The following is a 27675-nucleotide window of genomic DNA, read 5'->3' on the forward strand; positions in this document are numbered from 1 at the left end:
TTGCTTTCTCTTGAGAAAAAAAAAAGATCACACTGTTTTTCAGACCAGTGCATTCCGTTACCATTTTTCAATGCACCTCTAGTGGGGAAAAGGATAGTTTGAGTCACGAATCTTGCAGGAAAACTTGCAGGAAAAGCTGGTTTCTTGAGGAGCAAATATCCTGCCACCTTAAAATGTGCAGTACAGTACAAAAGCCAAGACCAACATGTTCGGGTATCTTTTTTAAACTCACAATGAAAAAAATGACTGCTACAGGAGACATAGTCAAACTCATGCCATCTATTTGGCTTCCATGTATGTCTATGTAAAATTAAGCTTTGCCCTCATCTCTCTGAAAGTACTGTCTGCTTCTCTTTTCCTATTTCAGTCCAGCTTGTGTCTCTGGTCTGTGGGCACTCCACCCTGAAAGGAATAAAATACTGGTATTTCCAGAGAGAAGTAAGAAAATGATTTAGCCTTCTAAAACAGACACAAGTTCTTTTCTGATCGTGGGAAAGAATAAGGATCAAATATGTTTAAGTCTAACCTAAAAATGATACTGAATGCTAATCATCTAATGTATTGTTAACAGATTCTTCCCTTTTTTCTTAAGAAATTCAATTTAATACATCCATGTATTTATACACTGGTATATAAAAAGCTCTTCGCCTTCCCCTTTCTAAAAATATTTAAATAACTGTGAAAGAAATAGTTCTTACTAAAGAGGATGGCAGCTCTGCTATATTACTTGATATAATGGTAAGGAACAATGACATTTTACAGTCTCTATTTTCAAGTAATGATCAGCATAATATGCTGGACATGCGAAGCATCTAACAGAGGAAGATCCTCTTATCTTTAGTTACTGGCTTCGTATCAGCTGCTGCCAAGTGTGTATCTAGTAGCAGGTAAGAAAATGAAGCTGGCGTGCTAAGTCCACCTCTTAGTCACCCCGATGTAAACTTACTGCCATGCAGTTGACTTTTGTGGAGTTCTCTCAGAAATATACTGGTGCAAGAGAAGGACAACTGGAGTGCTGGCCATGTAGCTCCAGTGCTCACACACTGGAAGAGAAGCAATGAGAATATATAGATGTAGAACACAGGCAAAGGTTTGATACTCTTTTCTGAAGGTTTAATTTTATAGCCTGTCTGAAAATAAGATTTCTCTACAGTGCCTTACTGCCTCAAGCAAAGTCCAAAAGGCTTTCTCTCCTATACTGATCTTATATCATGTTATGAGTACAATATCAGTTGCAATGAAATCGATAGGCGCTTCACCTATGTGTCTGAGCCTGTTTTAATGAAAGCAGTGGTAAAACCCCTGTTGATTTTCTGGAGAAGACTGAAGCCCTGGGGAATACTGGTAGCTCTTTAATAGGAGCTGCCTCGCAGACGTAAAGCATGAGGACGCCCACTATTGCCTCAGAAAGCAGGATGGCAAATCCTAGTCTGGCCATCATCTCCATTATTCACTTTGGTAAAACGTGTATCCTGAATACCTCTCTGAATAGTTCTTCCCCGGTGCAACAAAGGGGTTAAAATCTGGCCACAAATAAAGTCTTCATGAGTTGGCCTGAAGTCAGTAAATTCAACATAGAATTGAAAGGAATCAAGTCTTTAAAACAGTATTGGAGCTAATGTTCTGATTTCACGTCCACCCAAAAGATCTGAAGTTATAATCAGTTTATTGTAACCAGGCCTAAATATATCAAACAAAAGAACTGATGTGATCAGAGCAATTGCCATCTCCCAAGAGCCACCCGCTATTACCAGAATGTATCTAAAAATAAGTGAGAAAAAAGCACAATATTTTGAAAAGAAACCTTTATTGTTCATACAAAGCTGACTCTGTCACATATCATGAGGCATCATCAACAAGCTAAATATGACTTTGCTTAAATCAAACAATATTGCGTAATGAAAGTAGCCAATACAGTTATGATCAATTCCTTTCTTTGTTCTTTCCTGGATGGAATGTTTGTTTTGATATCAACTCATCTCTTCTAAACTGCTAGCTTAGCCAGCATGTTATATGAATAACTTCCTTGCCAGGTAAATCCACCACAGGTACTAAAATCAGAGCTGGGGTCTTCTTGCCCAAATATTTTTCCAGGTATTCTTGCAGTCCTAAAACAGAAACAAAACAATTAATGAATCCTCTTTGTCTCAGTTTCTATTGTGTCCTATTTCTTAAAAATGATTTCTAAATACATTTTTGAAAATTATTGTGGAGTAGCGATTAACAAAGGGAAGTGAAATGCACCTTTTGAGTTTTCATTTTAAATAGAAGGAAGAATGACCATCTCCCACCTTCTCGTCAACTAATTTGAGATTAACTTTACAGGTTGCCTAAGGCCATAATTCAGCAAAACAGTTAAAAGCATGTTTCTCAACCTTGAGTGAATGAGTGGTCTGTTGATTACAGATACAGCAAGCTGAAACTAAGTGCAGGTAGTAAAAATAACTAAAAGCCAGTTGAAATTCAATTCTGTGTAATTTTTGATATTTGGATCATCAGCACGTAGTTGTCTATAAATTAAATTCTGCTCTCAAGTCCCACTGTGGTGCATCAATCTACTAAAAGTTAAAGTGGGCCATTCTTAAAAACATTATGAACGTGATTTCCATGTGAAGTCAATGGAAGCATGCCGCGTTGAAGATATAATGGAGGAAGTCCAGGGATGGCAACATATGCGACTGCATAGCTAAGATTATAGAGAGATTCAAACTGATAAAAATATAGAATCTAGCTATAAAGAGCTGTGAAGGGACTGGTATGTGACAGAAGTTTGTAAATTTAAAGTCTATTATGGGAACAGAATTGGTAACGGAGAAGATCTAATTAGGAGAATATGAGTGAAAAGTAAAATTTAAACTTGGCATCAAGACATTTCTGGTCGCGTTGCAGGCTCAGTGGACATGCTAGAAATCCAGCCACACAGAACCCTTAAAGACAACTATCGAAACCCCTCCAAATCACCCTACGAAACACAGTTTCCTAATGGTAAGCTATGGCCTGCATGGGTTTTGGTTTCAGTAAGTTATTTCTGTCTGCAGCTTCTGTGATTATGGCAGTTCTTTATAACACCAAGCAATCTTGGCTAGAGAGGGTGTAAAGAGGGCAGAACTTGACTGTCAAAGCTTTTTTTTTGGCGTCACTGCCTGTGAAACTGTGAATAGGCAGTTCAGTCAAAGTGTTACCTCATGTAGGATAAAACGGGAATTTTGCAATTGTATTCACTGAAGCCAAAACTCTTCTCTCTTGTTACCTGGCAGCAGTAGCATAAATTAATGTAATAATGGCAATGCCTCCTACGAAATATTGCAAAGACAGTACCAGTCTTCTGGAATTCTGCTGACTTCCTTTCATATTAACATCATTGACGTTAGAGGTGAAAACAGACGAGGGTGAGCCAAAGATCAACGGTCACCTCAAAGGACTTCTTCATGTTGTGTGTAAAAAGGACTCAGTCTATGTACTGCAGATATTCAGCAGTGACCTGATAATTAAGCATCAGCTAACATTTTCATTCTGAACTTTTACTTCAGAAAACTTTATAGCTACGCTGGCTCAGAAGGCATTAAATGGAAGTGGGTAAAGGCAAGTCACCTCAAAAATCACCAGTTCCACCCTATTAAAATTACATTTCCTTTTTTTCCTCAATTAAATTTGTGAAAATACAATTTTAGTCTTTAACTTTTTTCACAGGCTTAACAGCTGTGAAACAGTGCTAAAAGTTACCATAACAAAACCAGGTATTATTTTCAAAGAGAGAATTTGAAAGTCAGGCTATCTGGAAATATAACTCCATTCCTTTGTTTTTTTGAGGTGGCCAAAATAGCCATAAATATTTACATTTGAATTTGCCTTAGTGGACTTGGTTGCCAGCCAGAAAGAGCCACCTTTCCAAAAGACTACCGCCTTTTCTGCTGTAAGTGCAAGTAATTGAAATGTGGATGAAAATCTGGGACATATGCCTCTAAATGTTTTATTATACTTATAAATCAAATAGTTTGGTATGAAAACATTCTACCTTAGACGTGCATCTTTATACATTTAAAAATTGTGGATAAAAGTCTGCTCATGCAGCTTTCCCCTGAAAAGAGGAGACTGGGTCTTCTAAAACAGTAAAATTGTACTCTAAGGTCCCACAGAAGACAATGCACAATTAGAAAATCTGTGTCAGCCGATGTAATCATAGTTGACACAATCCAAAAATTGACAGCTATATATTTTACCTTCTATAATAAGTTACTCTAAATCCACCAATACTAATTTTATATTTTTAATGATGTGACACTAATAAAGACACAATCTATATTTTTTTCACTCATGCAAATTATGCTTTTAGATAAATAAGAGCCTCAGTCATGAGTATGAGTGTTTCCTGAAGCATGTAACTCTTTGTTTGAATACAAATATTTCAAAAATTTCTTTCCTTTGTATCACTTACTGGAATGTTTGCTCAGTTGCATGCCATACGTATAAAAGTTGATCTTAAAAGTGAAAACAAGTAAAGGACAGAGTTACAGCGAGTGTGCTTATTGGAGTTTTAGCAGCAGCTATATATGATTGATATCAGTCTTAAAGTTATTTAATCTGCCCTGATACAGAGTGTTTATTAAAGTACAAACAAAACCAGCTGATTAGTAAGCAGCAAACAAGTGGTGTGCGCTGTGCATGTTTTCATTTCATTTCCTATGAAGTCAGCATTAATTATTATTACTACATGAAATTCGCTGAAAGCAGGCGAGCTTTACATCCTGTAAGATGTATCCTCGCTGCTCCCAACTGATCAGCAGAAGTTCAGGGCACAGGTTCCATACGGCGCTTCTTTCTACACCCACCACTATGCATTTTTCTATTGACCTGGATACAGCTGAGGGATATGGACATAACCAAAACGTAAAATGAACAAAATTAATTCAAAGTCTTTGCCTCTCTCACCAAAAATTCTGGCATTACAATCTATTTCTGCCATTCCTCTGTAAGGACAGGATACTGAGATCAATAGTTTGATGATCTCTCACCCTGACTTAGCAGCCCTTCCATATAACATGGCACAATCTAACACCGTAAGCTATTGTTTTTAAAGGTGCTTTTCACACTAAGTAGATAAAACAATGTGCTGGGAGCCCTAAAGGGTCATCCCAAATGATTAGGAGGACGATTTTTACATCTGTGCTGTCATTGGCTTCAGCAGGATTTAGGCAGTATGAGGTGAGGCCACAGAATCCACTTGTGTTTCCAAAATCAGGTCCCCATTATTGCTGCCATACTCTTGCTTCACTGGATATTTGCAGGGGAGGAGTAACCCAATAGCTCATATTGAAAAGGAAAATGGTAACAAAAAGGAAGATCACATTTAGCCCAGTACATAAAAAATCACTTTCATATTACAACTACTATCTTTCCTTCACTTTTTAACCAAAAGATATTGTTACATTGCTTAGAGCAGGTTTTTAAATCCCTGAGCTAATAAAGCTCCATTGCTTCAGCTGCGGAGATCTGACATGCAGCGTGTACGTTGAAAAGATGCGTCACAGGGGATCAGGTTCCTAACAGTTGACTAAGAGTTCCAGTCCCAAAAGATGTGCCCCTGGTGTGCAGAACACTTAACCCTTCGACCAGTACCAACATGACTATTCACAAATTATTGATGTCCCTAAATCCCTGGCAGATTGCAGACAGTTCTTGTCTCCCTTGAAGCCAAAGCATATGGTCACTAATGAGATGGATTAAAAAATACATATACACATTCAAGGCTTTGCCACATGAATGTAAAGCCACGGAAATGGTAGAAGGTGATTGAACTGGACTGAACACTGTTAAATACATGATTAGCCTCTTGTTATGGATCATTTCCATTGATCTATATACAGTTTCACAACATAGTTTAATTAAAGCTGTCTGGAACAAGCCTCTGCCTTAAATGATCTGGCAGAGCAATGAAAAGGTGAAACATGAGGAACTGGAGACCCCCCTTCCTTTCTTAAACATCCAGCTCACTGTCTCTGAGGTTTACAACCATAGCAAGGAAGGAAAATGTGCCTTTAAAAAAATTATCTGGTTTTACTGCTGTTTATGAGGCTTATGTGCCCGAGAAATCAGTTTAGGATTTTTCCCACACTTTTACTTAAGATAATATAAAATGACATAGCGGAATATAAGATTTTAAAACAAACCCTGCACAATTGGCTTGCTTCGTTTTAGTTAATACCTTCCTGTCCAAAATAAGCCCAGTAAACAAAAATATACTGTTGGAATACAAAAGCGAGTCAATTTGCAAAATATGATTTTGTGATGCAGCTGTGAAGATTTTAAATGACAATCGTGGACATTTTGAATAGTCCAATACTTAGCTATTCATATGGTACCTTATGGTTTTCTTTACTGTTCTTGATGACATTATTTCACGTTGGTCATGTTGGTCACTTCCCTGTTAAGGGACCGGGTTTTCAAAATTGCTCTGCCCACAGCAAAAATGGAGGCAACATCTTGTAAATAATTGTGTTTCCATTTTGAAAACATATCAGCTAGATCTTCAAAAATACTAAGAGCCTACCAGTTCCAGGGAAAACTGGCCAAAGACATTTACTCAATGCTTTTATAAATTTCTTCCAAAATTATAAAATTTGAAGTCAGTCTTGATTTTTCTTCAAGTGAGAAACATTCATATGCACAAAAAGAGGGAAATCAACAATAACTAAATTTAGGAGGATGGAAATGGAACTTGCTTTGGAAGCCAACCACTCCTGATTATTTATTCTGGTTAATACACTAATTTCCCTTGGTCCTTCTGGTTTTGAGTGAGTTACAGTCTGACTTTGGCTACTTATTTATAATATCAGGATAGTGATGATTTGCATACTTCTAATGATGATCAGGGTGTAATTGAGTTTTGTTAAGGGCTGGTAAAACGGGAAGTTCCCTGGCACCTTTTGGCAGGCCAGATTAGGCACAGCTCTAGCGATGATGTAAGCTCCTTCATGCAATACTGGTGATGCACTTCAGTCGCTCTGGCCTGGGATATTTATCTGAATACGAGTTAAGCAGCTGTTTTGAATTGCAGGGGAAGTCTGTTGCCATGATATATGAGACAAATGACCAATATGAATTTGGATAAGGCTGTGAAACTGCTTTAAACCCTCTGATTACCTAAGCCAGTCTTTGAAACTATGACAATAAAAGAATTTGTGTTCTTTGCTACATAACTTCCAAAATCTAATCTGTATTGTGAAGATTTCTTAAGCTGTGTCTAGACTTCCCTCCCTTCTTTCAAAGCCAACTATTGATGAATGAGCTTTCCTGTTGCATGGTAAACAAGTAATAACATTTGTTTAAAAAAAATTAAAAAGTAACTGGCATAATTTAGACTTCAAAAAACCCCCAAATTTACCATTTCAGGCCTATTTGTAAAGTGTACATGCCCCAAAATAAAATAAAATAAAAATTACAGAGGGAGTTGGAGTTGCAGTTGCATTTGGAACTCAGGTCTCTACACACACATGCCTGGTTAGATGTCAAAACAGCCACTCAGATCTGCACAAGTCTGTATTGCAAACAATTCTTTCATAAAAATGTACCTTCAAGGATTCATCACATTTCATTTCAGTTTGTCTTGCATTTATGGACCCGTCTATACTGAAGGGCTTCTTGCACCAAACTAGTTTAGTTGTAACAATGAAAATGTCTTTTTCAAGTAATCACGTAACAGATGAAAATACAGCCTGGACTGGAAGCACTAAAGCCAATGTTAGCCATCCAAAGAACCATTTCAGATGATTGCAACCTCTTCTGTGAAGGATATGTTTATTAGGATCCAGACTGACAGGACTCTGCCATTTTGGTCATAAAATACTATGAGTTGTAGGTACAGATACATACAAAACAGGGTAACACTTCCCCTGGCCATTCACCAAATGAAATCATAGAATCATAGAATCATAGAACAGTTTGGGTTGGAAGGGTCCTTTAAAGGTCATCTAGTCCAACCCCCCTGCAATGAGCAGGGACATCTTCAACTCGATCAGGTTGCTCAGAGCCCCGTCCAACCTGACCTTGAATGTTTCCAGGGATGGGGCATCTACCACCTCTCTGGGCAACCTGTGCCAGTGTTTCACCACCCTCACTGTAAAAAATTTCTTCCTTATATCTAGTCTGAATCTACCCTCTTTTAGTTTAAAATCATTACTCCTTGTCCTATCACACAGACCCTACTAAAAATTCTGTCCCCATCTTTCTTATAAGCCCCCTTTAAGTACTGAAAGGCCGCAATAAGGTCTCCCCGAAGCCTTCTCTTCTCCAGGCTGAACAACCCCAACTCTCATATCCTTCCCTCATAGGAGAGGTGTTCCAGCCCTCTGACCGGTTTTGTGGCCCTCCTCTGGACCCCCTCCAATAGGTCCATGTCTTTCTTATACTGGGACAAAAATCCGCTATAAAGGGAAGACTACAGTTTTATTATATTTTACTGCTAGTCCTGTTTGTGCAGTGGACTTCTTGACCCTTTGGAATCTATCCCGAATCCAAAAAAACAGTTCTAGCAATGTTTTTACACAGGCCTCGGCAAAAACATAGTGAAAGTTGCTGTAGGCTTGGATGGATACCCTCAGGAGTCCGAGCAACTCTTTCTACAGCTGAGCAGAGGAAGGGGAAAATGAGCTGTATTTCCCTGCATGCCTTACTGATAACTGCTGCTCTCAGAATCGGTGAGGAGAAGCTGCGAGTGTGCAAGGTAGCAGCCATGGACCTTACTGTTCATGGGAGATACAAGAAAGATGAGTGATTGGCTTATCTTAATCCAAACTAGTTAGTCAACGAGGATGCCTGCGCTCTGCACCACCAGCAGCAAGAGGAGAGGGACAGCTTGCCGCAAATGACCAGCTCTGCAGGAATCCAGAAGCTGCCTCTCCCCCTCCCAGCCTCACCAACCTTCTGCTGTTCCTCTGCTTCGACAGGAGGGTGTGGGAAGGAAAGAGGGCTCATCGTCAGGGAGGGCATTAACATTTACAGGGACCTCACTTTTCGAGAGCTGAGTCACTTGGCTGAGTAACTACGGAAGTTTTTTTAGACTGCATTTTTTTAGCATCTGAAAGAATGAAAGAAAATTAGTAGACAAAAAAGTTATTTTTAGTGCTGGTTTGATTGTGGGGCTGTCAGCCTTGGCAATGCATCTCTTTTATCAAGCTGCCACGATACCTTGTTTTGTTTTCAGAGCAAAGTTTGATTAAAGACCAATTTCAGAAAAGTTAGTCTCTGTGGGCGTTAATTAGAGCTTTCTGGACTCTGCAGGGTTTAGCTTATGATCCGTTTCACTTACTAAACCCTGTAATTCAAGTTACAGGAAGACGGGAATGAACCAACCCCTTTCTATTCTTCTGGAGGCTTCTGTTTAACTCAGTGAGGAAAGAACCTCTTCTCCTTTCCTTCCCTAATATGGAATTCTAATTTCTGGCCTTTCCTAAACAAAATTAAAAATAATACTTCACATCTATAAAGAGTTTTCAAACTAATGAACTGAGACACATCCTTGGACCTTCAGAATGGGGTAGGTGAACTTTAGGAAGCCTTTGCTTCTAAGTAATGTTTTCAGTGGTGCCCAAGTATACTATACATCTTAGGAAAACCAGGTAAACATCTATTTCCCTTCCCCTGCTTTTTTCTGGGAGTGGAGTATTGTCATTCTGTAAGAGAAGGTCCCTGGCATTCTCTTCCTCTGCTCTTAGTAGCAGGCAAGAAAAGCCTTTTGCCTTTCCGTGAGCAAAAGGCCAGCTACTAGCTCAAAAAATCTTAGAAAGGTGGTTGATGAAAAAAGGCTTAGTACTTGTGGGTAGTAAGCAGCAGATTGAAATGGAATTTGTAACATGATATAGTTAGAATTAGGAACTACGTAATAAAATGAATGAAATGAAAACGCCATTGGGGTACCATGCAAATACAAGCAGACAAAAAACCAGCCCAAACCAAAACCTGACTCAGCTACATTGGGTATTTGAAACTAGGCTAGACAGAACAAAAAACCACATACTAAAGAACAAACCTGTGAAGGACAAGATGACCTAAAATGGTCCATCTCTGTTTTCCAGCAGAGAGCCTGCACAGGAGAACTGAGGCTGAATGAGGTAAGGTATTTAAGCAGAGTTCAGGGATACTACCACCTTAAAACATCCTATCCCTGAGGATACATTCTCTCCTGAACTTCCTCCCAGATTTTGAAACCTAAAATTCAGCTTAGTTGGAAAGCTGGTATGAACTCTTCCTAAAGCTATGCAGTGAGAGAGGCACCAGGAATGCTGAGGAGGTAAGCAAATCAGGCAATCATAATAATCAAATGAGGTTTTATACTGATATTCATAACAATTACAATTTCAATCCCAAATGCCATCCCTAAGACAATTATACACCACCTAACTCACTCTGGATATACAGAAGTTACCTTCCAAAGTACACACGGTACCAGTCAAATCAGGTACGTTATCATGCACATCAACGGCAAGTTGCAGAAAGAAATGTGACTCTTTTAAAGACAAACAAATGTTGCCGAGCTCTTCTGCGCACTAGTTATGGCTGTTTCTCAGTAGAAAGAATTAAGATTTAGCTTCCATAATAATTCTTTCAGGCTGCTGGCTACAGCTTAGAAAATAGCAGAGCATGAAAACTCATCGCTTTGTGTTTTCCAGTGTTCTGTTTTTAGCCGTGTCCTATATACAGGTTGAGAATCAGCCTATACTACGTTATAAATGTGCACTTTTGTTTAAAATGTCATTAACCTTCTGCACTAAAGAAAGAAACACTTAAGCATGCCCTGCCAGTACTCACAGTGAGGTCTAAATATAATTTCAAAGAGAACAGACAACTGAACTTTCTGACTACAATCACTCAGGGAAGAACTTGTGCTTTTTCTAAAACCATGACAGAGTGCAAAGATCACGAGCCTGTTTTCCCCGCGTGCTATCTTTCAACCCTGTAACAACCCAATCTCTTTAAGGGGTGGATGGTTATTGAACTTGTGTGCCAGCTGTGCTCAAAATCTCTGGGGAGGATGGGCTGTAATGACACCAAGCAGGGATGAGTTATGAACGGAGACAGATTATTACAAACACATGGAACAGTAAGGACCCATTTTTCAAGAGGCATCCAAGAATGCACTTCACAGAATGTGCAAGCACTTGTTTGCTCATATAGTCATCTGAATGTGCCTACGCGGACAGATAAAACTGCAGGATTCACTAGAGGCTCACGTACATCTTTTTTTGTTGTATGCAAAATCAGATAAATGTGCACTTTCTTGATTTTTTTTCCCCAGATTAATTGAAAACTTGGTGTGAAAATGATCAACTGCAACAGCACCTGTGCAGTAATTATGAAACTCGCCTTCTCACCTTTAGATCACATTACAGCTACTGACTCTTGGCCCATAGTCCAAGAGCACGAGATGGCGCAGATTTGCAAGCTGTAGGACAGTTGGTCGCTGTGCCCTCCAGGTAGGGTTGGGGACACTGGTGGGGCATTGTGTGTGGGCAGCTCGGCTGTGCCTGCTGGTAATTCAAGAACTTTTATCTCCAGGGCCTGTCAATCTGGCACCTTTCACAAGTGTTAAATTCACTTAAGTATATTTTTTAAGAAGCTGTCACGAGACATACTGAAGCAAATATGTCCTTCAGTGGTTACACATGGACTTGGTTGTAACAATGTTTGTTAAGTGCTTTGACATCCCCAAATGATATGTTTGGTGCAGCTTCCACATTTGTTCCTTTATTCAGGTCTGCTACATAGTCTCTAAAACGGATGGGTTTACGAAATATCTGGTTGGACATAGTGCATCCAAAAGGTCTGACCATGAGGAGATGTTTATATAACTAGTGGACACCACATACATCTGCTGGCAGGAGAATTTAGTCTACAAATAATAGAAAAGGTTTCTAAAAGACTTTGTGGTAAGCATCTTTAGACTGGGTACAGAGAAGATCATACGGTCCTTGCTTTATGTCGAATTAAGCTGTGATCATTTAAAATAATACTGATGGAATAATCGTTTTCAGTTTCTAGGCCAGATTCTCAACTGCTGTAAATCGTAGCTATGCTAATTTACACCTGCCGAGGAGCTTGCACAGTAGATTACATATTTATATATAGTATCATGTGCAAACTAATGAGGTTATTTCTAGATGTTTACCATTGTAAAGAGCTCTGAAACTTTAAATCAATCTGCTGCACTAATGTAAACAACTTATCGTAACAAAACCAGATAAAAGTGCACCGAACATGTTAAATACATTATTAGGTCGATGAAGATCATTCATATTGATCCAGGTCTGGCTTCACAGCACAGTTTAATCAAAGCTGCCTGGAAGAGGTAACAAAGAGTGGTCCTGGCATTCACTGCCTTTCATCCTGAGGTCACCGATTTAATCCTAGAGTGAGTCTACAAATGACTGAAATTTCATTACTGCTGCAAAATTAGCTGGAGCAGGCTAAAAAGAAGGGTAGGCCAGTATTCAGAGGCGGAACAAAACCCAGCTTCTGTTTTAATGGGGAAATCATGCTGCCAGAGGTTGCTGATGATCCACCCAGCAGTTTGTGGGCTCTTGATAGCCACACAACTACCTCCCCTTGATCTGGCAGATTTACATTAATTGGATTTTTATCCTGTATGGCAGCGACCCAAGATACCAGTACCCTCTTATTCCCTACAGTCAGGAAGAAAAGGAGAGAGATGAAAGTCTTTTGTTCCTCTTCATGGCCTCCAAGGATGACAAATAAATCTCACTGCTAGTGCTTCCTGTGTAACGTGAGCTCATAGCTGGTTACAGATTTGGGAACGGGAGACTGGGAGAGTCATTCAACTGTGTCAGCCGACAGCAAAATGAAAGAAAAAGGGTCTGAAACTCGGCCACATAGTGATGTGAGCTGCAAGTCATTTTTGCTCTAACTTGAAGTTATTAACAGCATAATTTATGAAAGCCTTCAGCAAGACTTACGTGTCATTTTATCAGGCACTGAATAACCACTAAATAACAGACAAGGTCTACCACAAAGAGTTTACCATCCACACAAAAAAACAGAGAGCTGAAAAAGGACCGTAGGACAGGTAGGAAACTAAGTCATAGAAAACTGTGCCAAAATTACACGATTCGTTAAGGTAATTTGTGGAAAAGCCAACAACTGACCCCAAATTCCAACCCACCGCACACCTCTTCTTCCTCTTGCTAGCACACCACAGTGAGCACACTTACGAACAACAATCCAGCGGCCAAGAACTGAATCATCCTTTTGCTCGGACTGCTTTTGGATCTCTGGATGTTAAAATCACAGTCCCAGAAGAGCACTGCTGCCGCGTTCCACCTGCTCTGTCGTCAAACAACTTCACTGCTCGGAGGCCTCTGCCGTTCTTCCACCATCAACAGCTGGGGTGGTTTACAGGTTATTTGAAAGTTACCTGTGGGCTTTATGCCAAAATAGTCTATCATATCTGTCAAGGGGCCACACAGCTGACTGTCTTATGATTGCTCAATAAACATTACTATATATTTTATACCACAGTGTATCATATAAGGCTGCAATAAAGTTAAATTATTACACAAATATATATATTTAAAAAAAAAAAAAAAGAATGTTTCATCACCAAAATACATGGTCCTAAACACCTGTTTTTAAAAAACTTTTGGAGAAGGCCTTTTGGAATTACACAAACTGCATGGCCTTCTGTAACTCTTGTCACTGAATGTACAAAATGTACCTTTTGTGATTTATAGCCACATGGGTGACAGGTACAGTACAGAGCATAGCCCAGCAGTGAATGGAAAAGCTCCCCAGGTCTGGCCTATTGCTTAGGGGTGCCAGGTTCCCCCAAGGTGGGCCAGCACCCACAGGTGACCAGTCAGCCAGCAGCACCGAAGGTTCCTCTGCTTGAACACTGGCTCCTTCGACAGGAATTTCTAGTTCCGGAGCCTTAAGCCACCCCTCCACCAAAAACTATGTTAGCTCAAAGAGATACTGGATTAATGAAATTGAAAATGCTCAGAAGGAAAACGGGTGTGATGCTTTAACCACTTTTAAGAAACACGAAGTGCGAGTGATGGAAGGGTGACCTTTATCTTTTCCACAAACAGAAGGCCAACCTACAAGGCACAGCGAAACATGCTTTTGATTTATCCTTGCGCCTCTTTCTGTTTTAAAGATGTAATCTGTGGTATGAGATCTGGTTTTAACAGTGCTGCAGTACTGCTAGAGGGAAATAAATTGTTCAAGAAGAGACGTCAGTTTTGAAGTAAAACAAAGATGCCCACGCAGCCCCCTCTTCGGTCAACACTGATACTTTATGCCATGGGCCTTAACTTGTCAGGGAATATCATACCCGCTGCATTGCAGAAGACGGTAGTGAGAAGGACAGGCCACAGACAGCCATCGACATCTCTTCACAGAGCGCCACTCTTCTCCTGGAACATCATCACTGGAGTGGTCTTACCAGTATGTTCTACACCACATTAGCTGAGTGAGTAGGCTTTTTATTTTAAAAAGGCTTCTCTTTCAAGGTAGTTTTTCAATTACACCACTGCTAGGAAGATTCATTAGAATCAGGCCATCACCTCTTTTTCTCTTTTGCAGAAAGCACCTGTGGGTAGAAAGGAAGTCACAAAAGATGCTCAGCCTAGCTGAATTTTTGCCAAATCCCTTTGCAGGGCAAAGAAAACTCATCTACAACCTGCCACAAGAACACTTAGGGTCATTAAAGCCCTAAAAAATCTGGTAAGACAGAAAGGTGAAACATGAAGATGCTAAAGGATTATTATTATTATTATTATTATTATTATTGTTATTATTATTATTATTATTATTAATCATCTAATCAGTTTCATTTTTGACTTACCAAGAGCAAAGAGGCAGAAGAAAGGAAAACTAACTGGATCTTATAATGTATAATCAGAACTTCATGCTAAATATATTTGTGTCCTCCTGCAAATGTTTCCGTTTGTAATTTTAGCACCAATTAAGGTAAATGTAGCACTTTCAAATGCTACTAACATCAATACGGCCAGATTCAAAGTTACTGGCACCTCTCATTTTGGTAAAGGACAGCACAAAAGAATAAAGTAATAATCTACTTGCTTAAAACATAAAGTTGGTTATTTATGCCTCCAGAATTCTAGCTTTCTCTCAGGGGAAATCTGGAAGTTTTAAATTCATTGATCCCTCGCTTTGCCACTGTTCCTTTGACCTTTTAGATATTTTTTGTTTGCTGTCACATTTTTGCTGATTTGTTTTTAAATTATAAGTCCGATTTTAGCTTCATTTTTCTTAAACCACTTGCCACAATCCTTTGGTAAAATCTACTCGCAGTTTCATTCTTAAGGCCAACTGAAGATTTACAATATGCTAAACTGGGCAAAAATTCTGTATTAATCAGCACAATATATTTTACATTCCATCATTATAATTTTTTCTGGCTCCATATCGATATAACTTTTTCAGCTTTTTACAATGGTTTATAACTTAAATAATTTAATACAACAGTTGTTATATTTTTATTGCAAGCTTATAAAACTTGTACCATAAGTCTCTTCCATGCAATATATTAAACAAAGAAATGACAGAGAAGAAGGGGAACTGATGATTACTAAAACTGTAATTCAGTCTCCAAGTTGTGAACGTGTCATAAAGCGCTTCTGGCTCACTTGCATACAGCACATCTCGTCAGCGTTCCTCAGACGAACCACCTCTTCATATTCAGTTCTCCTTACCTGTTATTTTAATGTTGATACAGGAAAAATGACGATGATTTCACATTTCAGGCATGCATTGATGAAGTGGTGGTTGAGAGGAAAAGACCCAGCATAAAGTACGAAGGGGAAGGAATGCTATTGCAGCTCTGCCACTGAGTTGCTGCAAGTCCTTGGGCAACTTCTTTTGGCTTCAACAAAGCTTACAGAGCTATGCTTTATTTAATTTTGCAAGGGCTCCCAGTACTGTAAAGACAGGTGTCTCCTTAAGTCTCAGGCAGGACCCTTGTGTCTGATTTTTGTGTTTCCGAGCAACTGCAGTTCTTGATGCTTCGTAAAATCAACCTCTGAATTTCACACTTTCATTTTTTAGAATAGAAAAAATACTTTCCTGCCTTTGTGAAATGCTTTGAGATGGCCTGATGAATAATTGTTACTGCCTTAGTATATCTGAGAGCTTATGTAAAAGACGCTGTTTCAATGCATCCTCAATAAGACTCTTTTAAACTATGTTTTACATTACAGACCCACTTTACATCCTTTTACAGACACAGTTCAGTCCACGTCTACAAAGCAGGTCACTGTATATCCACAAGAACATACAAGTCTGCTACTTCTAAAACTCCTTTGCTGATAATATATATAAAAATAATCAATATTGATAGAAATTTATGTCAGAAGTAAATTTTGCTGACATGGAAATGTTACATTTATTTCTATTTCTGGAGGAATTATTCATATTTTTGAAACTTAGGATAAAAACTTCACCTAGCTGTGGTACAGAATCTTCATCACATAGTTCAGGAAACCATTTATGCACAAAACGCATCATAGAAACCCTTTTCCTCTATGCTGAGACTTTTAATAGAAAAGAAGGCATCACACATACCTTACAGAGGTAAAACATTTCCGTTTCTAAGGCCAGGCTTGATAAAAATCTCCAGAAGATATTTCTGATGGCTTGGCCAAAAAAACCCCATAATTAATTCCTGTAAATCACTTAACTGCATAGTCTTAATGCTGTTAATACAAAGGCTCTTTGCCTAGATGATTAAGATTTCTTAGTAGAAATCAGCTTCTGACTCCTAAGACATCAACAGAGCCAGCTGAGAAAGAAACTTACAAACTTTTCTGTTTGTCCAAAAATATGATAAGAGTGCAAATATATGAAAATTAGTTTCTGAATTGTGTTGCTATGATTTCAGCCCTTGCCTACATGGATCACTCGCTTTGTAGGGTGAAGGACCACAGATGCCTGCATGCTCTCTGAGATCTTTTTTTTCTTTATCCGATACTTGAATCATGCAATGCCAAAATGAATAATGGAAATAAACCCAGCACTGGACTCCTAGATTAAGCAGCAGGATTTTTTTTCCCCAAAATACAAAGCAAAAAATAAAACTTGGAAGACAGGTGTGCATATGGACTTGAGAAACTTCAAGAAAAGTACCTAGAGGATAGCAACTCAATTTATTTTGACAGCTACCTTTCTCCTCCTCATTAAATATCTTAGGTATGATATTTACCTTTGTATTTTTGTAACTATAAAGATAATTAGATCAAGCCATCTGTATTATATGATGGATTTTAAAAAACATATTAAGCTCCTTCACTCCAGAGATGGTTGTATGCTTGATCAGTTGAATAATTTTTGATAACTGATCAAAAATGTGCTGCATGTAGTATTCTAATTTCTGTTTATTGCCTATCAAACCTGAAATCTAGTCAGAATATTGTTTCCAATAGAATGAGACAATCTGTGGATGGAGATCCACAAGGCAACAAAGATGCAAGAGTTGTTGAAGTGTTAGAAACCACAGAACTGCCTGAGAATGGTCATGTAGGAATTAGGGCTTCTTGCCCAAAAAAGGTGGCAGGATCAATAGCCCAACTGAAGTGCATCTACACCAATGCACTCAGCATGGGCAACAAACAGGAGGAGCTGAAACCCATTGTGCAGCAGGAAAACTATGATATAGTTGCAATCACAGAAACATGATGGGATGACTTGCACAACTGGAGCGCTGCAATGGATGGCTATAAACTCTTCAGAAGGGATAGGCAAGGAAGGAGAGGTAGTGGGGTAGCCCTGTATGTTAGGGAGTGTTTTGACTGTCTAGAGCTTGACGATGGTGATGGTGAAAGGGTTGAGTGTTTATGGGTAAGAATCAGGGGAAAAGCCAACAAGGCAGATATCATGGTCTGTTACAGACCACCCAATCAGGATGAAGAGGCAGATGAAATATTCTGTAAGCAGTTGGGAGAAGACTCATGATTGCTAGCCCTTGTTCTCGTAGGGGACTTCAACTTACCAGATGTCTGCTGGAAATACAATACAGCAGAGAGGAAGCAGTCTAGGAGGTTCCTGGAATGTGTGGAAGATAACTTCCTGACACAGCTAGTGAGTGAGCCTACCAGGGAAGGCGCTCCACTAGACCTGTTGTTTGCGAACAAAGGAGTTATGGGTGATGTGAACATTGGAGGCCGTCTTGGGCACAGCGATCATGAAACGATAGAGTTTTTGATTCTTAGAGAAGTAAGGAGGGGGGTCAGCAGAACCGCTACCTTAGACTTCCAGAGGGCCAGCTTTGGCCTGTTTAGGAGGCTGGTTGACAGAGTCCCTTGGGAGGCAGCCCTGAAGGGCAAAGGAGTCCAGGAAGGCTGGACATTCTTCAAGAAGGAGTTCTTAAAGGCGCAGGAGCAGGCTGTCCCTATGTGCCGAAAGATGAGCCAGAGGGGAAGAAGACAGGCCTGACTGAATAGAGAGCTTTGGCTGGAACTCAGGAAAAAAAGGAGTATTTATGACCTTTGGAAGAAGGGGCAGGCAACTGAGGAGGACTACAAGCATGTCATGAGGTTAGGCAGGGAGAAAATTAGAAGGGCTAGAACTTAATCTGGCTGTTGCTGTAAAAGGCAATAAAAAATGTTTCTATAAATACACTAGCAACAAAAGGAGGGCTAAGGAGAATCTCCACCCTTTACTGGATGCAGGGGGAAACACAGTGACAAAGGATGAGGAAAAGGCTGAGGTATTTAATGCCTTCTTTGCCTCAGTCTTAATAGTAAGACTAGTTGTTGTCGGGGTACCAACACGCTGAGCTGGAAGACAGGGATGGGGAGCAGAATGAAACCCCCATAATCCAAGGGGAAATTGTTAGTGACCTGCTACACCACTTAGACACACACAAGTCTCTGGAGCTGGATGGGATCCACCCAAGGGTACTGAGGGAGCTGGTGGAAGTGCTCCCACTTTCAGTCATTTATCAGCAGTCCTGGCAACCAGGGAGGTCCCAGTTGACTGGAGGTTGGCAAATGAGACGCCCATCTACAAGAAGGGCCAGAAGGAGGATTTGGGGAACTACAGGCCTGCCAGTCTGACCTTGGTGCCAGGGAAGGTTATGGATCATCTTGAGTGCTATCACGCGGCATGTACAGGACAACCAGGCTATCAGGCCCAGTCAGCATGGGTTTATGAAAGGCAGGTCCTGCTTGACTAACCCAATGTCCTTCTATGACAAGGTGATCCGCTTAGTGGACAAGGGAAAGGCAGTGGATGTTGTTTACCTGGACTTCAGTAAAGCCTTTGACACTGTTTCCCACAGCATTCTCCTGGAGAAACTGGCTGCTCATGGCTTGGATGGGTGTACTCCTCGTTGGGTAAAAAAACTGGCTGGATGGCTGGGCCCACAGAGTTGTGGTGGATGGAGTTAAATCCAGTTGGTGGCTGGTCACAAGTGGTGTTCCTCATGGCTCAGTATTGGGGCCAGTTCTGTTTAATATCTTTATCAATGATCTGGACGAGGGGATTGAGTGCACCCTCAATAGGTTTGCAGACGACACCAAGTTGGGTTGTGTTGATCTGCTTGAGGGTAGGAAGGCTCTGCAGAAGGATCTGGACAGGTTGGATCGATGGGCTGAGGCCAACTGCATGAGGTTCAACAAGGCCAAGTCCCAGGTCCTGCACTTGGATCACAACAACCCCATGCAACGCTACAGGCTTGGGGAAGAGTGCCTGGAAAGCTGCCCAGAGGAAAAGGACCTGGGGGTGCTGGTTGACAGCCGGCTGAACATGAGCCAGCAGTGTGCCCAGGTGGCCAAGAAGGCCAACAGCATTCTGGCTTGTATCAGAAACACTGTGGCCATCAGGAGCAGGGAGGTGATCATCCCCCTGTGCTCGGCACTGGTGAGGCCGCACCTCGAATACTGTGTTCAGTTTTGGGCCCCTCACTACAAGAAGGACATGGAGGTGCTGGAGCGTGTCCAGAGAAGGGCAACAAAGCTGGTGAAGGGTCTGGAGCACAAGTCTTACGAGGAGCGGCTGAGGGAACTGGGACTGTTTAGCCTGGAGAAAAGAAGGCTGAGGGGAGACCTCATCGCGCTCTACAACTACCTGAAAGGAGGTTGTAGTGAGGTGGGTGTTGGTCTCTTCTCCCAAGTAACAAGTGATAGGACAAGAGAAAATGGCCTCAAGTTGCACCAGGGAAGGTTTAGATTGGATATTAGGAAAAATTTCTTCACTGAAAGGGTTGTCAAGCCTTGGAAGAGGCTGCCCAGGGAAGTGGTTGAGTCACCATCCCTGGAGGTATTTAAAAGACATGTAGATGTGGCGCTTAGGGACACGGTATAGTGGTGGACCTTGCAGTGTCAGGTTTACAGTTGGTCTAGATGATCTTAAGGGTCTTTTCTAACCTAAATGATTCTATGATTCTATGATAAAGGATTCAATAAGAGTGGGCATATTAGGAAGGAATCATTTGGAAGGGAGGAAAAACTTTTAAATAATAAACAAAAAGCATCCTTTTAATTTTAATCACTAACTCCTTAATGCTAGCCTGAACAGATAAATCAAGATCACAAAACGTCTAAAGAATGAGCTAGTTTCCATATGGAAATGTCTAAAAGTCATCCATTACTATTGCTGCTTCTCCATATAGCAGACACTGAAATCAATATGCTGCAGTGGTTCAGTAAACTTGTCTCTTAACAAGTTAATAAAACAGTGATCCCCACATAGTCTTTCCATCAAACTTTCATAGAAAAAAATGAGAATATTAAATGCACTAAGATAGGGAAGATCTGCTCCATTTGCTCTGCAATGATAATCTTTTACAAAAGAGGATTTTTATTATTAATTCTTCGCCTTCTGGGGATATTATAATTTCCTAGAATGTGAAAACGCCTTAAGCACAGCAATTTGCTGAGCTAGACTGAATTTCAGGGTGTTTCAAATGAGCTGATAAACAACTGCATAATTAGCAATTATTTGATCAAGACTGTACATTACAGATATACGAGTGAACCAGCCAATGGACAAGGAAGTTGCAGATACTGTTTTTAAAACTATGAGTCAGTGTTATGCTTTGATGTGCATCACAACTTTTCTTTTAAAGAATTAAATACCCTACTGCTTATTTTTTCTTTAGAAATGCAGATTATTCTATCAACCAAATCCTTGGGGTCTTAATCATTGGACACATCCCTCTGTGTATGAATAATAAGGAGTTTACAGGCTGAATATAACTCATCTGCTAAAAGTGATTAGACTGAATTATATTTTTTTCAATTAAATAGTTACAAATCAATTGTATAGGCATGTTAAACTCAAGACCTAGTATATTTCTTAAGCCTTGAATTCTGCAGCTCCTTAATGAAACATATTATTTTACCTTACAAAATAAAGACTGTAATCAGATATACTACAAAGAAGTCAAGTGTAAAACTAATGTAATTTATACTACCACCACATTTTCAGGACCTGGGTATTTGTTACTTATATATAATTTTGTCAAAAAAGTCAGAAAGTGGCTGGGAAATGTGGCAGCTAGATGACAGAGACAACACTAAGGCTGTTTGAGGTGCAGAATAAAGCTACTAGCGGAGTTTTTCTCTAAAAGAATCAGACATGGAACAGTTAGTAGGGCTGATATCTATAGTGACAGCTTTGGGTTTCAGCACAGATCTACCAAAACAATATGTCCATTGAAATGAATGGCACAATTCACACTATTCACAATCACTGTTTTAATTCTGACTTGATTGCATTGTAAATTTCTGAATTTACAGTGATTCATTAATATTAGTCATGAGGGTTATAAACATCATTTTAAAAACATGAAAATTCAAATTCAAACCCACTGGTTTGCACCAAGAACAAATTCTGTTTTAAATTTAGGATGGTATTATTCTCATCTAATTTAACAGTTTAAAAGCTTGACATGTAATGAAAAACAGCCCTCTGCTCCAAAAGATTATTAATCCCATTGTAAAATGCACTATAGGATGAAGGGTCCCTTGGAGGTATCTGTCGCCCAACACAAAGAACCTAGGTCATTAGGTTAAACAAAACAGTTAAGTTCTTTTAGGCAGTTAGACAAAACTGATCTTATCTTAGCTGTCCAGGCAACTGTGAATTGTGTCATTCTTGTTTATAATAGCAACATGGAATTTAAATGGACCTCTGGTTAATTGAGTTATTACTGCAGATGACTTCATTGCATAGTCCCTTACATTAAATGATCAGCTAATCCTTCCTATTCCAAATTCTTCTGGAATGGTTTTCCAGTCTCAAAACACCAGCTTCAAGTCGAAATTTAATCAATGTTCATAAAAGACAATAAAGCTGAAGTGTAACACTTGTAACAGCAGAATGATTTAGACTTATTTTATTTAGAGATATATTACAATCTCTTTGTCTAGTAAACTTTTCCTTGTCGCTCCCATTGCTCAGAGGAGTTTAATTTTAAAAAGGTGCAGCATACAGAAGTTTGCCATTCAGTAATTCTAGCTTGGAAGAAGTTTTAAAGGAAATAGATTGGCTGCTTAGAAGCAGTTATAATCAGAAAAGCAACTATATAAACTGGAAGCTTCTTACTCAGATCTGCTACTTTGTCGTCTGCATTTCCTCTTATCTTTGCAACTGTGAGAGCATTTCAAAACCCTTATAAAAGTGATTGGTCTTCACATTTATCATGGCTGTGGGGCTAAATTTAGACTTTAGGCCAAGCTTAATTTTAAGTGTTGAAAACAAAGAAGCTTTCTCTGACAGGTTAATTAAAATAAAGGAAGCTATTTAAATCTGCCCAAGGATATGCATGTCAGTGGTAGTCTTAGTGGTGACATTTGGTGGGCAGTGTGTAGATGAGGTAGTCAAATGGATGCACCATAGAAAGTAATTTTTTATGTAGCAAGCACATATACATACTGTTAGGTAAGCTATATGCACATACTTTTAGCCCTAAAGAACCAAATTTAGCTAAGACTAATATATTGGTTCTGCTCTAGCTAATGTAATTATTAACTAAGGGTCACAGAGTAAACCTTCATCGCTTTTGTGAAAGTAAGAGGTGCTAACTCGATATATTTCCCTCCATTTATAGGATTACTGGCACAGAACCCTTATAAAGCATCGTGGAGCTGAAAGGTGGGAAAGGATTTTGGTGGAACAGGTTGCCACTTCTTGTATTTTGGGGTCAACTAAAGAGATTTAAATAGTTGCATGCAGTAGTAGCATGACTGCAGAAGGTCATGCTTGTAGCCTACAGGGATGTTATAGAAGAGTGTTAAAGAAAAGCCATTCATAGAGCAAACTGCTGAATCTCTGGATTGGGGACACTTGTAGGTGGATCACTATGATCTGCATGGTTTAGAGACCTCTTTTCTTTCACACATACTGTCCTCTATACGTATGGGATTCTGTGGTGCTGGTTTTAATACTGAACTTGTTAATCTGTTTTAGGCAAACACTAATCAATACAAGAAATGCAAAAAATATTTAAAATTTGGAACAGGATTAAAGAAAATAATTCTGGCTCCATTCTAAGTCAATGGTAAAACTAGTAATTTCAATAAGGTCATCGTGACCCCATGACCATGCGATAAGGTTTCAACAAGCACTGAAGAAAACAAATACACCTGATACAAATGAGAGTCTGGCCCAAGTGACCCGCTAGTTTGCCCAGCCCAAAACCCTCCTGAAGACTGCACAAAGTACTGCAGAGAGGAACTGCACAGGACAGTATAGAGAATGCTGACAACTGGGAATGTTTTCTGGCACTATACCGTCCTAGATGTAGCTGTAATTACCTACCTGTTGGCTGGTGGGACGTAAAGAAATTAACCTCACATAGCCACCTATGTTAAGAGATCAAAAGAGGACCACCCAGTTGGCAGCCTTTGTTTTTTCTTCTGATTTGGTTCAAGATCGATTAACCATCAATTAGAAACAGGTCTTTCAATCCCGGCAGTTCTCTGTCACCTTTTGAATCAATGAAAATGTCTTTTAGATAAAGTCAGCCAGCCAGAGCACAGCAAGGCAAAGCTATCCTGCCTCAAGATAACTCCAGGAAAGAAATCACTGCTGTTAAAGGAAATCCACAATAATTTTGCAGAAAGGCCCAATATTAACTCTTCATTTGTTATGAACATCAAAAAAGAAATTATCACTTGCTTATATGCTTATAGAATAGTGTCAGACATAAAAAATGCCTGAATGCTGACTATTATGTGCCTTCTCAATAATTTGGACTTACTACATGGTAAGAATTAAATGTTTTTAGCAAGAACCATTCTGAGATTGAGTAGCTTTTGAATTTTTCTTCAAGTACTTGTAAAATTTATCTGCTATCTTCACCTAATGCCAACGACTGGCACATTTTTCACATTGCTTTAGCCTATTATGTTAAGAATAAAAATCAGAGAATATATTCTATGATAGAGAAAGATACAGTCTGGCATATGTCTATACTGTACTATGTCTGTACTGGGAAGGATAATGGAAGTATGACTTTAATATTAGTTCTGACAATAAGAAATAAGACTTAAGTGTATGCAATACAATCACATCACTGACTCTTGATAATGCTCCACTGGTTACACTCCTATTATTATGAATTCTTAGAGCATAGCCTATATAATTCCATTTTACCAGTACTATTTCATGGGTTTGACTACAGGTCACATGCATACATAGCTGGTGCTTTACTTGCAAAATTAGTCTTATGTATGCAATGTTGAGAAGTCTGGCCTAAAGCCACAGTATTCTCAAAAATGCTTAATTTTTTGTCTTTGTCACAGCCACTAAAACCATTTTAATAAGAAAGGCTTAATTCTCTCATAGTAAGGGTACACTATATATCTTTGTTTATATATGTAGATTCATTTACTTACATGATATTGAAGTTCCAGTTACCATGTGACAGGTCAGTATCTACCACTTTGAGCACAGCTTTACACATATTGTGTAAGCCAAGACCTTTTATTGCTCAACAGTATGGCAGCTCAGTAGAATGAAATATTTTGTATAGCAAACACATTGTTAGAAAACAAACCAAACTACTGATTCCAAGCTGTCAAAAGAAAATTAAATACATGTCCTGTGTGGTCCATGGCACCACACATAAAACCAATAATAATTTGACTTTTGCAGGACAAGCTGATGTGTTTAATTTCTGTATCAGTTGCTTTTCAGTTTACTGTTCTAACATTAGAGCAATATATTTTTTAGAGGTGATATGTTGGAAAGGATACTGTGATTTGGTGCATGGACAGTTCATTAATACCTTTAATTTCTTAAGTTTCAAAAAAAAAGGCAGCCTCTCAGGAATCTACCACTACTTAAAAGTGGACATTATACACCGGATTTGTCCTATTCTGACTTTCTCTCTTCAATTTTATGCAACGTTCAATGGAATTTCTCATCTCTCGTAAGCATTTCCTGTCTTAGATCCTGGTCACCATTTCTCTCCAGAGTAGACTCTCCCGTGAGGAATAATAAGCTATATTCTTTTTGGAACCACTTTAATTAACTTAGGTACTAGCCAGAATTCTCTAAAGGTGATGAGTAGATGAAAAGGAGAAGGGAGGAATACTGTCCTCAAGAAATAATTTTTTCAAGAAGGCATTTGCCCTCCTGAGCGACTTTGTGTAAATCAGTACCAATATATTGTGTAAGAGACTATTTTATGATTGTATGACAGTTCGCTATATGGACTTTACTGCTTACAGCAGTTTGTAAGTTTCCTTACAAACATTAAGGAAAACAAAAGTGCTTTCTTTCTCAGGCTTTTTTAAAGACACTGGTTACTCTGAGACCAATTCCTTCCTGTTGACTACAAATTACTTCATTTTGCCACCAAGTCGCTTCCTTGTCTCCTGTGTCTCAGTGCATTCTCATTTCCCACTGCCACAGACTATTATTTGAAGGAGGAAAAAGCTCAGTTTAATCATCAAAAAATGAAACAAATAAAATCAGACTAGGGACAGTGAATAGCCAGAGCCACTACCACAAACTTAACTGTCAGGAGCAAACCGTGTTCATCATCTAAACTTTTAATTACTAATTCACAAATTATTGGTAAGTTTACTACTTACTGAGCAAAATTAATACATGCTAACCTTTAAAGCTATCAGTAATTTTTAATAGCAAACATGCATGCGCTAAATCCAAAACACACTTACAAATTTCAATAGGCAATCTTTCTTCATCCTACTCTGAGTCCACAACATAAATGAAAATCTATTTCATTGAACTGTATCTATAAGTAACAGTGAAATTTGCTACCAACAGATAAAATACTACCTATATAATGACAATACAAAGGAACCAAGCCAAGAAAACAGATTTGTCGGAATGATGATGATAAAACCCAAGCTTAATACATTTCAGAACAGTCAGTACATTTTTTTTTTCTTTAAAGCAAAAGGAATTGAAAGAAAGGTGTTAAGGTCTGGTTAAGAAATATAAACTGACAGCAAATTATGTATCAAGTTTAATTAGAGAACCTACGGCAACTCAAGCTGTATATAGGAAAAAAGTAAAGAGGTTAGATCTGAAAGACCCATTAGTGTAAATACGGCACTGTTTTCTTTAAAAGATGGTCTGACCTGATGAAAATCCTGACTCCATTAAAGTTGAAGGGAGTTTTGCCACTGACTTAAGTGGAGCCAGGATTTCATGAACTGTGTGTTCATTTACATCTGTTTACATTGTCTGCTTTTTATGTCTTTTAGCATTTTGGAATCTGCACTCCTGTGCAGAAGGAGAGTAGGCTGGAGAAAATATTTGGCTAGAATTCAGGAGACAAAGGTTCAGTTTCTGTCACAGGCTTACTGAGAAAACCTGAATAAGTCACTACCTTCTTCTCTTGTGTCCAGGTTCCTTCTCAGTAAAATTCAGGTGATGATACTAAACTCCTTTCTAAGGTCCCCTGAGATCAAAAGATAGAAAGTGCTACAGCTAGATATATTTTTTTTTTATTTTTTCATCACTAAAAACACTGCTTACTAAATTCCCATAAGACACCAGTGTGATATCCCCGAAGGCACAAGATGAAAAACATAACTGGGAATTTTAGAACCTTCTTTTGCTTAACGAGAATGCGTAAGAAAGAAAAACTAGCTTTTAGGTTGGTAATAGTGGCAGCTATTAAAAACATTCCTTATGTAAACACATGACTACTAAGCAAACAGTTGAGGAATAAAAGTGGAAGTCCATAACACAATTAACATGCTTATTAAGAAGAAGTCAGAATAGTGGAATCTCTACTTCCAGGTAATTCTTTGTTACAGTAGGTTGTATATTACCCTGGAAATGTCCCTAATGCTTCATTTCATGAATTTTCAACAAGCTCTGCATGGACAGAACACTGAGCAAGACGACAGTCTTTCTTTAATCGCTAACAATTTGAACTTACTCCAGTAGTTATAATTTTTTTGGTCCACAGCCTGCAGAATGGCTGTAAACTATCTGGCCTTTCATTTTAGCTTCAATCTTGCAATGAAATCTGTGTGAAAGGTTCCCTGTGGCTACAACTTCTATCCACATGCGTATGCTTTTAGAGACAATAAAAGGTTTTAGCAAATTTTAGATAAATTCTATTTCTTTCCTGTTCATTACTTGATTTTTTTAATCAGTTTTATCTAACATAAAATCTGTGATCCATAAAGAAGGCAAGCAACAACAATCACAGTCAAG

General features: G+C 39.0%; 1 protein-coding gene across 1 annotated transcript in view; it reads right to left on the reverse strand.

Moving 5' to 3' along the window:
* Positions 1 to 1788: 1788 nt before the first annotated feature.
* DPH6 (diphthamine biosynthesis 6) overlaps positions 1789 to 27675 on the reverse strand; it is a 214549-nt gene continuing 188662 nt past the window's right edge. Inside the window, exon 15 of the mRNA XM_075151761.1 lies at positions 1789 to 2108. Coding sequence (XP_075007862.1) covers positions 1993 to 2108 — 116 coding nt within the window. The 3' untranslated portion in view covers positions 1789 to 1992. The remainder of the gene's footprint in view (positions 2109 to 27675) is intronic.

The sequence above is a fragment of the Calonectris borealis genome, chromosome 5, assembly GCF_964195595.1.
Source record: "Calonectris borealis chromosome 5, bCalBor7.hap1.2, whole genome shotgun sequence".
Lineage (NCBI taxonomy): Eukaryota > Metazoa > Chordata > Aves > Procellariiformes > Procellariidae > Calonectris > Calonectris borealis.